This window comes from Gigantopelta aegis, chromosome 6 (genome assembly GCF_016097555.1).
Source record: "Gigantopelta aegis isolate Gae_Host chromosome 6, Gae_host_genome, whole genome shotgun sequence".
Taxonomy (NCBI): domain Eukaryota; kingdom Metazoa; phylum Mollusca; class Gastropoda; order Neomphalida; family Peltospiridae; genus Gigantopelta; species Gigantopelta aegis.
This window is the reverse complement of record NC_054704.1, coordinates 84,538,359-84,553,796: the sequence shown is the minus strand read 5'-3', so window position 1 is coordinate 84,553,796 and position 15,438 is coordinate 84,538,359. Positions and strand designations below refer to the sequence as shown.

General features: G+C 36.6%; 1 protein-coding gene across 6 annotated transcripts in view; it reads right to left on the bottom strand.

Annotated features, from left to right (window-relative positions):
• The window catches only part of LOC121374137 (transcription initiation factor TFIID subunit 1-like), an 83,311-nt gene that overhangs the window by 30,991 nt on the left and 36,882 nt on the right, over window positions 1–15,438 (bottom strand). For 4 of the 6 annotated variants that reach the window (XM_041501093.1, XM_041501091.1, XM_041501097.1 and 1 more), the window contains exons 17-27: window positions 14,239–14,429; window positions 12,382–12,496; window positions 12,005–12,146; window positions 9,683–9,813; window positions 7,058–7,138; window positions 6,041–6,307; window positions 5,277–5,355; window positions 3,981–4,004; window positions 2,446–2,548; window positions 1,800–1,923; window positions 1,129–1,263 (exon numbers count right to left, since the gene is read on the bottom strand). In XM_041501093.1, coding sequence (XP_041357027.1) covers window positions 1,129–1,263; window positions 1,800–1,923; window positions 2,446–2,548; window positions 3,981–4,004; window positions 5,277–5,355; window positions 6,041–6,307; window positions 7,058–7,138; window positions 9,683–9,813; window positions 12,005–12,146; window positions 12,382–12,496; window positions 14,239–14,429 — 1,392 coding nt within the window. The remainder of the gene's footprint in view (window positions 1–1,128; window positions 1,264–1,799; window positions 1,924–2,445; window positions 2,549–3,980; window positions 4,005–5,276; window positions 5,356–6,040; window positions 6,308–7,057; window positions 7,139–9,682; window positions 9,814–12,004; window positions 12,147–12,381; window positions 12,497–14,238; window positions 14,430–15,438) is intronic. The other 2 variants (XM_041501094.1, XM_041501096.1) reach the window with 1 other exon arrangement.

The following is a 15,438-nucleotide window of genomic DNA, read 5'->3' as shown; positions in this document are numbered from 1 at the left end:
CCTCCACCCCTAGCACAGAAATACAACTCTCTCAAAACCGGTGTGAACCTGAATGAGCATTGTTCCACTTGTGAAAGAGTCGCAAGCCAGTGTTTTGATAGCAATAACATATAAAGACGTTTCCTTTGTCTTTATTTTGGGTGACTGACAATACTCTTGAGTTGAACACCAAAACAATTATGAACAGTATTCAGTAATAAATCATACAGGTAAGTTAGGAGGGTAGTTACAAAACGAGGTCATGGGGTATCGTAGGGTATGATCAAGAGTTGCCCACTTTTAAAAATAAAATACTCTTCTTTTTTTTTTCATAAAATAAAACAGCCAGTCTGGACATGGATAAAAGAAATTATATTAAAAAACACAAAAAAACAACACTTGTGAACACTTGTGCTCTATTCTACTAACACTAAATAAACACAGGTGAATAGTTAATAAACTGCGGTGTGAAACCCAGTGCAGCCATTTTATCTCTGTCGATTCCTTGAGCGTTAATTGGTGGATTACTTTTATGTTCAATCAGTGGCAACCGGTCAAACGAAGCAATTTGACTTTACTTTTTACATATGGTTCAGAATTATGACCGTCCGGTTCCGGAAGCTGAATATCTGGATTAATGAATAACTTTACTGAGTGGTCGTTTTGTTTTGCTCCAGTAGTCCGGACTAACGAGGTTCCACTGCCCTCCGATCTGTTTGAACTACTTTAACTGACAGCTGTCTACTAACCATCATCCCTTAAGAGGACTCCTCCTCCTGCCCTCCGATCTGTTTGAACTACTTTAACAGACAGCTGTCTACTAACCATCATCCCTTGAGAGGACTGCCCTCTGATCTGTTTAAACTACTAACAGCTGTCTACTAATCATCATCCCTTGAGGACTCTTCCTTCCCTCCTATCTGTTTAAACTACTTTAACTGACAGCTGTCTACTAACCATCATCCCTCGAGAGGACGGCCCTCTGGTCTGTTTAAACTACTGACTAACAGCTGTCTACTAACCATCATCCCTCAAGAGGACGACCCCTCTGATCTTTTTAAACTACTGACTGACAGCTGTCTACTAACCATCATCCCTCGAGAGGACAGCCCTCTTCTCTGTTTAAACTACTAACAGCTGTCTACTAACCTTGATTCCTTGTGAGGATTCCTCGTCCTGCCCTCCGAACGAGCTGCGGGATTTCTTCTCCTTGCCCTCCATGCTCTGCCCCATCAACATGCGGTGCAGCTCCCGTCTCTCTGCTTCCTCCTTCTCGTGACTCAGCTGTAACAAGAAACATGCGCCTGTCAGTACACACAGGATTACAACACACTAATTCAGTTTTATTTGTCTATATACTTATTTTGTTGTGTTCTTATCTTGATGAATTGAAAAACATTAAACCATGCTTATCCAAAAACACACCATCCGACCCCTGACTTGCACTTCTTTTTTGCAACAAGCCGGATTATTCAGGCAACTATATTTAGGTATTTTAAACACCACACACACAAAAAAGAGCAAAAAGCAATATAATTATGACATAAATACAACTTAAAAGAACACTTTTTATACAGTAAATAGAAAAGCTATAGCAAAGCAGACATACGCCTTGATGAAAGTTCATCATCACTAAAAATTAGACTAACTCTTTGACAAAGAAACATAGGAAAGTTCACAACAAAAACTTATAAAGCCATCACAAACTGCCCCAAAAATATATTGCCATTTTCCCTCAACTGTATTTGTTTGCAGACAGTCACTAATATTAATTATAGTTATTATAAAATGTAAGTTAGTACAGATATAGGGTTGTGTACCTGAGAGCTGGTTTTCTTGTTGGATAACATACTCTCAATGTTCTTGCCCATCTCCTCAAAATCGGAATCCTCACCCGACGTGGACTCTTCATCAGTAGACAGAACCTCACTTGAGGCTAGAACTCTGAAATTGTAACAGTCTTGGTGATATATTTTTATAGGAAAACTGCATTTGGGATCCAGTTACCACAATTCACACAGAAAAGACAAAAAAAGACAAGCACTCAGTTTTTGGGTTTTTTCCTTTCGCATGACCACCATCTTGATGCCAATTCAAAAGTTATCTTACCTTCATCATAAACTTAATAAAGTTTAAGAAAGAAAACCTGAAGCCAGTTTATTGATACTTCTTTTGGCATTACTTTATATGCATGTGTAATTATGTTGATGAAACTCTAATAATAACAGAACTTTGTTAGTTATTTGACTGATTCATTATGATATATTTAAGTACCAATAACAGAGACTTATTTTGAAGGTTATGTAACAAGATTCATTATGGTATATTTAGGAACAAGGAACAGAGACCTATTTTGAATGTTATGTAATATATTTATTATGATATATTTAAGTACAAACAACATGACCTATTTTGCAGGTTATGAAACAGATTCATTATGATATATTTAAGTACAAGGACACAAACCTATTTTGAAGGTCAAATATTCGCTGACATTCTTCCTTGTAACGCTCCATGTGTTCGGCGACTGAGAAACGATTTCCTCGTGCAAACTTCCCCACTCCAGAATCTGAAACACACATACAAAAAACAGAATGAAATGTCTCGCCTACAACCAATATCCTGCCAGTAACAGTTCTGATAATTGGTCAATACAAACACTGGTGGCAGGATAAAGAGAAATAATCTGTGGTGTAATATTCAGGATTAATCTAGTTCTTACATACATTATGCAAACAAAATCCAGTGTAAAAAATTTAAACATTTTAGCCTGATTAAAAAATAAAACTACTCATTACAACTGCACTTTCTTCACGTAAATCACACTCTTATTTCTAGTTTCTGTGATAAAAACAAGTAATAATAATACAAGAATTCTGCAGAATTTAATGTTTTGCCTACCATAAACTTTTGGTGATGAACATCCATAGGTGCAACTATAAACCAAGTTTCACTGATTTGGGTCTTAGAGTATGTGGGAAATGGATCTAAATGCAAAACTTTAACATAAAAGTTGTCATCTTCATTGCTTCCACCACCAGTATCAGAAAAAATAATACTTATATCTTGTCCTTTTACTTGGTAAAGGCGGGGCAATACTAGAAGTGGGTTTTTTTAACACATTAGCATTTAATGAACTGTCAATTGCAAAAGATATAGTAAATCACAAAATATTGAAAACATAACAAATCATGAAAAAAATAGCAAAATACACAACCAATTACACCAGCAAAATATTTTTATTAATATGCAGTAATAATAACTTAAATATTTGTAAAATAAAAATAAAATACAAATTTTGAAAAAAATAACAAAATTAAACAAACCAACAGTAGAGCATAGGTTTTCTATTGAGCCAACTGTGTGAAATAAGTAACGTATCCTGCATCTTGTACCACCTAAATTATCACAAAGAACACAATTCACCAGATTGATCAGCTGTGGATTTTCACAGATGAATCCACATTTTACATTATTCTTTTCAGACTGCAGATATAGTGAAGTCAAGGTTATGTAACAAAGTGCACTGACAACCCATAATCCAATTAAACTAATTAATGAACATTTATATTTCAAAATCTCATAAAACACATTGAGTACACTCAAAGTAACACAAGCAGTAAATAATAACTTTCATTTGGATAAAATATTCACCGAGACATTAACAAGGTTATTATAAGAATATTATCTATTTTTGGTCTACATTACCACATAATCAAAGTATTGGTGCCACCATTTGTTTTCCAAATTTAATTTTTATTTATTTCTCTTAGATAAGGAGATCTAAAAAATAAAAATGTCCATCAACTTCCAATTTTATTAAGGTATTTGTCAAATAAACCAATCAGTTCAATCACTTCTATTCCGAGGCCAAAATGTTTTAAAAGTTATTTATGGTCAGACTCATAAAACAGAAACTGTGAACATAAAAGCCAACTTGAAACTAACAGTTCATTTGTGTTAAAAACAGTGAATATTCAGCAACATGTCAACATTCTTACAATTCTGACAGAACATCCTAGTTCCTGAAATGATATATTGCAAACATTCAGCTAACAGAAAACATTTAATGTAATAATATCTTCCCTTCACATATAACAATAATAAAAAATAAAACAATAAAGAAAAGATGAAAACTAGTGCATTTATTACTATCTAGCTGAAACACAAATCTGAAACCATAAACTTATTTCTTGTCCCTCACAGCTGCACCTATGGATGTTCATTTTAACTATTTTAGCTATAAGAAAATGTGTTACATAAAATTCATTATTAATTTAGTTATAAGAAAGGAAAAAATAATAATACAAAAATAATACTAAAAGATAATAATTTTTATAATAATGATGATTATAATAATTTTAGTAATAATAACAATAATGTTTCAAGGTTTTTTTAACCAGCATTAAGAGAACCATTGATCTAGGACTAAATGTTCTGCGAAACCCAGCTAAACACAACACTTTATTGTGGAGCTAGATACTAAACAAGACACTGCCATCACTGCTGCCAGAAAATCAATATTAGACAAAACAAAATCAAAATTGTTGAAAAATCTGACGTATTTGCAGCTTAAACTTTCACAAAGATGAACATCCTATACCCCTGTGTCTCTGTGACATGATGGTTGTGTACCAGTGCTATATAGTACATAATATTGAACTTCTCTTCCTTAAACTTTTCACAAAGATGAACATCCTATACCCCTGTCTCTCTGTGACATGATGGTTGTGTACCAGTGCTATATAGTACATAATATTGAACTTCTCTTCCTTGAACTTTCACAAAGATGAACATCCTATACCCCTGTGTCTCTGTGACACGACGGTTGTGTACCAGTGCTATATGGTACATAATATTGAACTTCTCTTCCTTAAACTTTCACAAAGATGAACATCCTATACCCCTGTGTCTCTGTGACATGACGGTTGTGTACCAGTGCTATATGGTACATAATATTGAACTTCTCTTCCTTAAACTTTCACAAAGATGAACATCCTATACCCCTGTGTCTCTGTGACATGACGGTTGTGTACCAGTGCTATATGGTACATAATATTGAACTTCTCTTCCTTAAACTTTCACAAAGATGAACATCCTATACCCCTGTGTCTCTGTGACATGACGGTTGTGTACCAGTGCTATATGGTACATAATATTGAACTTCTCTTCCTTATTTCATATCCCCAATAACATACATTTATTAGCGATTTTACTCATAATGGGCTTGTAGTGAAAAAAGGACATTAATAAGTTTTCCTATGGGCTCTCCAACACTATTTACACTGTTTACTTACTTTCCTGGCCAGCTTTAGCTTGTTGTGTCGACATTGTCCGAACCACATCAATAACCTCCCACCGTGACAGCTTCTTGATCTGAAAGTGTTTCACAAAGATCCAACTGTTCATCCATTCATTTCATTAGTATTGAAGTGAACAAGTACCTGTTACATTACTTTTCAAACAATTTTGAAATATCATATTATATGTAAGAAAAAGTAGCTAGCAAAGTTGTTGTTTTTTGGGGTGTTTTTTTTTTGGGGGGGGGGGTTGGGGGGGGGGGTGGGGAACAGCTGCAAGTATGATTTTTTTCTCTCATAGAAATGGTACTAAACATAAAAATAAACTGTGATAAAAAAATAAAAAAACTTATGTATTTTGCTTATAGTGAATTTAGTCAGAGGTGTGAGAATTAGCTACAGAAACTAATGACTGATTGCACAAGACATGTTAAAGACTTCTTCAACTATAACAGTGGTAAAGCACTTGATGCGCGGTTGTCTGTGATTGATCCCAGTCTGTGGGCCCACTGGACTATTTCTCATTAGAGCCAGTGCACTACAAATGGTATATCAAAGGCTGTGGTATGTGGGATGGTGCATTTAAAACATCCCTTGCTAATAATGAAAAAATGTAGAAGATTTCATCTCTAAGATTACATGTCGAAATTACCAAATGTTTGACATCCAACAGCCGATGATTAATAAATCAGTTACCTCTAGTGGTGTTGTTAAACAAAACAAAACTTTTTTTTAAAACACAGCACAAGCTGTTTACCGACCTCAGATTCGGGCACTCCGAACTTCTTGAGTAGATTCTTGGCATCCTTGAGGTTGAGCCTGCGAAGATCCGCGTCTGTTCCAGTGACCGTCCTCTTGACAGGCGTCTCCTTCGTCTCCTCCTTCGACTGTGGCTTGTTGGGCACCTTCACGTAGCTGAAGCCCTCTCCGCACCCCGTTGGGTCCGTGTCCCCCGTCAGCTGCAGCAGACACTTGCCCTTCATCGCCGAGATGTACGCGCGCGTCGTGTTCCACGGGGCGGTTCGCACCTGGAGGGGTTAACAAACCAGGACATGTAATCGGTAAACAAGCCAAGATATGCATTCTGAACAACCAGTTTGTTGATGGATTCATGTATTTATCGTAAATTATTTCAAATGATATTCAATTGTTGAGAAAAGGAGAGGGGTGGAAGGAGGAACTGGATATGAAAAATGGAGTTAGTAGTAATTTAAATGTTATTTAAACTGTGGACAATGAAGTACTTATGTTTGGATTAAGATTTATTGTGAAGAAATGGTCATCATGTAATAAAAACTAAGTTTTTTACATTTGCCAAACAAAAATTTGTTATCTTGCCGTATACACTTGAAATTGTCTCAGAAAAATATATGACCATGAAATGTATTTGAATCGCTTACACTCTAATCAGTTGAAGGTACACGAAGAAGCAATGAATAGTTAACTTTAATCAGGGTGTGTGTGTATGGGGAGTAACTCTGTGGTGGAGAGCTTGCCTGATGTGCAGTGGGTTATAGGATCGATCACCCTCAACGGAATCATTGATCCTTGCCAAACCGAGTGTCACATGACTGGCATATCAAAGGCCATGATATGTGGTAAACTGCATAGAAAAGCTCACTCACTGTTATTGAGTAAGAATAGCCTATATGGTGGCAGCGGCTTTCTTCCTCACTATCAACCAAATGTCAAAATAACCACATTAAATTTACATTGGTTCTTACAGACTATTCTTTGATATGTTAAAGAAATGAGAGAGTAAATTGTAAAGTAATCACCTCATCATCAATTTTCATCTGAGTTTCTTCCTCATTGTCATCTTCTGGAGCAAACAATGATTTCTCCCCATAACCAGCATCCTGAACAAATATATAAAACATATAAACAATTATTTCTCCCCAAAACCGACATCCTGAACAAATATATAAAATATATAAACAATTATTTCCCCCCAAAACTGACATCCTGAACAAATATATAAAATATATAATCAATGATTTCTCCTCCAAACCGACATCCTGAACAAATATATAAAATACATAAACAATGATTTCTCCCCACACCAGACATCCTGAACAAATAAACTAGTGTCCAAAAGAAAGTATACACACTAAAAATATTAATTAGTTTCATCGAAATGAGAAAAATTTGATAAAACAATACTTAAACATGTCTCATGTACAAACACAACATTTCCGGGAACAAAACGTGAAACAAATTGACACTGTACGCAAATACCGCATTAAATGGAAAAACGACTTTGGGTGATGTAGCACCAAATCCACGTGCAGACTACTGGTATAAAACAGCTTGTCCGACAGGTCACGAGCACAGCAATCAAAAGCACACCAAAGTTATGCCACGATTAAGCAGTATTGAGAGGGAGAGAGCTATTGGAATGGCCCAGCAAGGAGCCACAAACACCGCCATTGCAAGAATGTTCGGCTGCACCCGCGTCACGGTCAGCAAACTGATGCAACGTCTACGACAAACCGGCCACACAGCAGACAGGCCTAGGAGTGGTAGACCACGAGTCACCATGCCAGGTGAGGATCGTCACATCCGGACAATTCATCTGAGGGACCGCTTCATGACAGCGACATCAACGGCAGCGACGGCACTGGGACATCAGATCTGTCGACAGACAGTGTATTGCCGATTAAGAAACTTCGGTATTCGAGCAAGTCGACCCTACCACAGAGTTCACATCAACACCTCAACACCGACTTAACCGACTGATATGGGCCAGGCAATATCGACGTTGGCAAGTGCGTAACTGGAGACGTGTGATGTTCACGGATGAGAGTAGGTTCTGCCTGTTCAGGAATGATGGTAGGGCACGAGTATACAGACGATTAGGTGAACGTGTGGCGCCAAATTGTGTTCAACAAGTCCACCCATTTGGAGGTGGTAGCGTCATTGTTTGGGGAGGGATCTATGGTGATCTGAAAACAAGGCTCGTTATTATTCACGGCAACCTGAATGCTCAAAGATATCGGGATGAAATTTTGCGACCCGTTGTACAGCCATTTATGCAGCAACAACCACATGGCATTGTTTACCAGCACAACAATGCGAGACCTCATATAGCAAGGCTCACCATCGACTTTCTTCACAAAGCCAACATCAATGTTTTACCGTGGCCAGCATGTTCTCCCGACATGAATCCCATTGAGCACTTATGGGACTACCTGGATCGGCAAGTTAGAGGACGGCCAGTGGCACCAATCACCACTCAACAACTGGAACAATGTCTCCTTCAGGAATGGCAACGCATCACGCCTAGCGTCATTCGTCGTCTTACGTCATCAGTGCATCGACGTGTTATGGCGTGTATTAATGCGCATGATGGGCACACACTATTAATTCGACATTTGATGACATTTTGCTGAAAACTGAATGACATTTTACAGATTATGAAGACTTGTTGAACAATTATCGTACTGTGCATTTTCACAACCTGACCCCCCCCCCCCGTGTTTGTGGGTCTCAGTCAGGTGCTATTTCCATGTTTGAATGATCTGACATTGTTCACACTAGATGGCAAAAGTCTCATCTAATGAAATATATACACATTGATTTTCTACATGCTTTTGTTTTCATTCCATGGTTTCCCAAATACAGTGTATACTTTCTTTTGGACATTAGTTTATATAAAATATATAAAAAATGATTTCTCCCCAAAATAGACATCCTGAACAAATATATATAATATATAAACAATGATTTCTCCTCAAAACAGACATCCTGAACAAATATATAAAATATATAAACCATGATTTCTCCCCATAACTAGTATCCTGACTAAATATTAAAAAAAGTATTTCTCCCCATAACCTGCAAATATAACATCCTACTGAAAAGGATTACTAATTCTCTGTATTTTTTAACCTTTTCTTTTTTATTCCTTAAACATCTAGACAGGTTTATCAGTTATGTGGTAAAAGACAATAACTAAACAAATCTCTCTCTCATCCAAAATAGGAGACTCCGGAGCATAATGGCGTAGCCAGGATTTTATATTGGGTGGGGACAAACACATATTGGAGGGCGCCAACCAACATTGTATATGTACAACCCCTGCAATTGCTCACGGCAATGTCGTGGAGTTGTTAGTTCTCCACTGCACTTTTTGCCTTGGACTACATTCGGGATTTTTTTCAATGGCAATTTTTTTTTGTCGTGGACATTTTCTTAATTGCAGAGGTGTGTGAGTGTGTGTGAGTGTGTGTGTCTGTGTGTGTCTCTATGTGTGTGTGTGATTTTATAAAATTTAATACAGTTTAAACAAAAAGGAGGTTTGATAGGGGAGGTCATGGCTCCCATACCCCGTCCCCCCCCCACCCCCACCCCCACCCCAGTCTAAGACACTGCTGAAGCAAATAAAACATTGTAAGCTGGACCTTCAGTCTCTGCTCAGCAGCAATCATGGAATAAAACGCACAGCATTCCTCGGGAGAAACCATCGCTCGGATCTCTTCTTCTGTCGGCAGCCGGAAGTCAGGCTTTAACACCCACCAGTTGGAGTCCATACCTGCCGAGACAGAACACACACGGGTTATACCACAAATAACATGATATCAATACAAGTTGGAACATCTTAAACATGGACTTCATACCTGCCGAGACAGAACACACACGGGTTATACCACAAATAACATGATATAAATACAAGTTGGAACATCTTAAACATGGACTTCACACCTGCCGAGACAGAACACATACGGGTTATACCACAAATAACATGATATCAATACAAGTTGGAACATCTGAAACATGGACTTCACACCTGCCGAGACAGAACACACACGGGTTATATCACAAATAACATGATATCAATACAAGTTGGAACATCTGAAACATGGACTCCATACCTGCCGAGACAGAACACACACGGGTTATACCACAAATAACATGATATCAATACAAGTTGGAACATCTGAAACATGGACTTCACACCTGCCGAGACAGAACACACACGGGTTATACCACAAATAACATGATATCAATACAAGTTGGAACATCTGAAACATGGACTCCATACCTGCCGAGACAGAACACACACGGGTTATACCACAAATACCGTGATATCAATACAAGTTGGAACATCTTAAACATGGACTGCATACCTGCCGAGACAGAACACACATGGGTTATACCACAAATAACGTGATATCAATACAAGTTGGAACATCTGAAACATGGACTCCATACCTGCCGAGACAGAACACACATGGGTTATACCACAAATAACGTGATATCAATACAAGTTGGAACATCTGAAACATGGACTCCATACCTGCCGAGACAGAACACACACGGGTTATACCACAAATAACGTGATATCAATACAAGTTGGAACATCTGAAACATGCACTCCATACCTGCCGAGACAGAACACACACGGGTTATACCACAAATAACGTGATATAAATACAAGTTGGAACATCTGAAACATGGACTCCATACCTGCCGAGACAGAACACACACGGGTTATACCACAAATAACGTGATATAAATACAAGTTGGAACATCTTAAACATGGACTCCATACCTGCCGAGACAGAACACACACGGGTTATACCACAAATAACGTGATATAAATACAAGTTGGAACATCTTAAACATGGACTTCATACCTGCCGAGACAGAACACACACAGGTTATACCACAAATAATGTGATATCAATACAAGTTGGAACATCTTAAAAAAAACAGTTACCGTATTTGACCGGAAATTAGCCCATGTCTTTGAATAAGCCCCCCTCCATTTTGATAGCATTTAAGAAATTAGGCCCTCATTCGTAAATAAGCCCACCCCCAACTTCGTCACCTTATAAATAACACAAAACTGCAAGTTTGCCCAAAGTTCATTTAAAAGGTCATACCTCCTGCAAATAATTAAACACACAAATGTAACACAATATTTTACCACCAGTGAGATTTAGTAGTCTAACAGTAACAGTGTGTAACATTGTTTTCAATTTCATGCCTGCAGTATTTCTTTGAAGTACCCAAACCCAAGTCTGAACTAAAACCAATGTCTATTTTCCCACCACACTGTGTCCGCAGTTAATGCTAATTAGGCAAATACCTTATTCTGATTGGCTAAGAACAATGGCCTAGATTGACAATTCTTTGTAGTGTAAGCTGGCTGCCTGTCAGAAACGTGTGTATACACTATGAGTTTGTTGTTTTAAGTCTTCTCAGCATTAAATTTTGAATGTAAATAAACAGCACTGGTAAGTAATTGTAACATAGAAGGTGCGTTTCTGATAATTAGATACTAGTAAAAAAAAATTAATTAATAAACTATTATTTATTAATAACAAATGGAACACTAATTAATAGATGTGCTACTGGACGTTTTTCATTTTCTTCCTAGTTCATTTAATTATTATTTATTTTAATTATTAGGTTTTTTTTGTTTTTTACAACAAAACTGGCCCCTTGTCTGGGAATAAGCCCACCCCATGCTAAGCTTACAATGAGTTGTCTTGGCCCCCTGGGCTAATTTCCGGTCAAATACGGTAATAACTAATTTATAATTATTATTTATTAATACCTTGATTTGTCTAAAATTAAATTTTTAAATTTCTTATCAATTAACATAAAATTAAATATTACAATTTTTTAAAATGTTATTTGTATCGATACAAAAAAAAAAATTGTTTAAACATTTCCCAAATTAGTATTTCTCGAATTCAGTATTTAATAATAGAAACCTGTTCTCTTGAAGTCGGCACACAACTTGAGCCTCTTTCTGATACTACTCTCAGAATGGGAGGGGAAGGCTTTCTTAATGTCCTCCATTTTGATTCTGCGAGGAACATCGCGGCTCTTCCAAAACAAACGATAAATGAAAACCTAAAACAGAAAGAGAACAGGTTTACACTTAACTGCTGTATATACAGTTTAACATCTTGTATAATTACTCTTTAGAACAAACAACAAATGAAGACCCAAAATAAAAACAGATCAGATTAACAATCGAATCATTGGACAGTTATCCAAGCTAACTCAAACAGTGATCACAAACTGAAAATTATGGTTAAATAATTCTTTTAAAGATTAATTGTAAGAATGAAATGCATGTACTGACCTGAAGAAAATCTCTCACGAAGTTGTTGGCCCTCTTTGAATTAGGACCTGGCACTTCAGTTAGAGGACACAGTTGTCCAATACAAAAAATGTCCTTCACTTCTCGAATATAGAGACTGGAAGGAAAACAACACAAATATGTCATTCACTTCTTGAATACAGAGACTGGAAGGAAAACACCACAAAAATGTCATTCACTTCTCAAATATAGAGACTGGAAGGAAAAAACACAAAAATGTCATTCACTTCTCAAATATAGAGACTGGAAGGAAAAAACTCAAAAATGTCATTCACTTCTCAAATCTAGAGACTGGAAGGAAAACAACACAAATATGTCATTCACTTCTCGAATACAGAGACTGGAAGGAAAACACCACAAAAATGTCCTTCACTTCTCGAATACAGAGACTGGAAGGAAAACAACACAAATATGTCATTCACTTCTCGAATATAGAGACTGGAAGGAAAAAACACAAAAATGTCATTCACTTCTCAAATATAGAGACTGGAAGGAAAAAACTCAAAAATGTCATTCACTTCTCGAATACAGAGACTGGAAGGAAAAAACTCAAAAATGTCATTCACTTCTCAAATATAGAGACTGGAAGGAAAACAACACAAATATGTCATTCACTTCTCGAATACAGAGACTGGAAGGAAAACACCACAAAAATGTCCTTCACTTCTCGAATACAGAGACTGGAAGGAAAACACCACAAAAATGTCCTTCACTTCTCGAATACAGAGACTGGAAGGAAAACAACACAAATATGTCCTTCACTTCTCGAATACAGTGATTGGAAGGAAAACAACACAAATATGTCATTCACTTCTCGAATATAGAGACTGGAAGGAAAAAAACACAAAAATGTCATTCACTTCTTGAATATAGAGACTGGAAGGAAAACAAAACAAAAATGTCATTCACTTCTCGAATACAGAGACTGGAAGGAAAACAACACAAAAATGTCATTCACTTCTCGAATACAGAGACTGGAAGGAAAAAAACAAAACAAATGTCATTCACTTCTCGAATACAGAGACTGGAAGGAAAACAACACAAAAATGTCATTCATTTCTCAAATACAGAGACTGGAAGGAAAAAACACAAAAATGTCATTCACTTCTCGAATACAGAGACTGGAAGGAAAACAACACAAATATGTCATTCACTTCTCGAATACAGAGACTGGAAGGAAAACAAAACAAAAATGTCATTCACTTCTCGAATATAGAGACTGGAAGGAAAAAACACAAAAATGTCATTCACTTCTCGAATATAGAGACTGGAAGGAAAACAACACAAAAATGTCATTCACTTCTTGAGTATAGAGATTGGAAGGAAAACAACACAAAAATGTCATTCACTTCTTAAGAATAGAGACTGGAAGGAAAACAACACAAAAATGTTATTCCCTTCTTTAGTATAGAGATTGGAAGGAAAACACCACAAAAAAAGTCATTCACTTCTCGAATACAGAGACTGGAAAGAAAAAAACAAATATACAGTATGAGCATTTAAAAGTTAAAAATGAACTTGTTCTAATACTGCTTTCTACTTGTAAACAACATACACATGCACCCACACCACACTACACTACACACAAACATGACCTCTGAATCTGTCACTGATAAATCAGGTTTTGGTATCATCCTTTGGGTTTTTTCATGTTATCAATTGTACTCAATCCAAGGCAGTGAATCAGGACTCCCCAATTCTGACATTGTCATTGATCTGGGGATAATCAAGTTTAAAAAAAATAAAAAAATAAAAATTGCATTTGATCCTATGACCTCAGATCATAGGCAAAAACTCAACAAATAAAAGCCAATAGGAAATAGTAGCAACATCACTCACTGCTGTCGAGTGCGGATGATGAGGAAGTCTGTGTCGGGCACTCTGTGTTGGAATATCGGGGAGCGGAACATATTGTTCTCAAAGGCCTGCTGACAGCAGCCCGGTCGCAGGGCACCCAGGAAGGGCGAAGTGTGGGCGTACGCCAGTTCACCGTACTCATACTGTGGCGGGTTCGAATCTTTGCCAGGTTTCTATAAAATAATCAGAGTATACAGTTTTAAACAAATCCGGGTTTCTATGAAACAATGAAAGTACACTGTTTTTAAACAAATCCAGGGTTTCTATGAAACTATGAAAGTACACTGTTTTTAAACAAATCCGGGTTTCTATGAAACAATGTAAGTACACTGTTTTTAAATGAATCCAGGTTTCTATGAAACAATGAAAGTACACTGTTTTTAAACAAATCTGGGTTTCTATGAAAAAATGTAAGTACACTGTTTTTAAATGAATCCGGGTTTCTATGAAACAATGAAAGCACACTGTTTTTAAATGAATCCGGGTTTCTATGAAACAATTAGAGTATACTGTTTTTAAACAACTATCAGCTGGTAAATGTTTCAATACATAAACATTTTGGATGAAAACACAGGATATTTTTAATTCAAGTTTAAATTCTTTTTAGATCATATTTCTTACAGTGAAATAAATACTGCACAGAAAAATACTCAACATTTATCTTTGAAGTAAACTAGCAAACAACTACAAAGTAAAAGTAATAAAATCACAATATATAAAGATTTTTTGTTGTTGTTTTTCAATCTTGATTGTACATGACTACCGTATTTTCCCGTGTATTATGCGCACTTTTTTTCCAGAAAATACAGGTTAAAAATGGGGGTGCGCACTATACATAGCAATAGAACAAATATCTTTTTAAAATGTCCAGCGATCACCCATGAAAAATCGCCGATCGGTAGTTTACGGTACTTTACAGGTTATTGACAGTGTTCATTACAACGAAATGCCAAAACCCTCTTAAAAATCGCTTTTCACTTGTGATGGTTGTAATAAATGCAAAATAAATCTACAAAAGTATTCATACCTCGCCAAAAAGTGCACAAAAATGACAAAACTGGACCATAAATATTTTTAATTTCCATGAGATTTATTTCGGCCATTTCCGGCAAACCGGAAATATACCACACTATTATAAATTTAGAAATCTCGCGCATTCACGTTAGCCACGAGAACGAAATG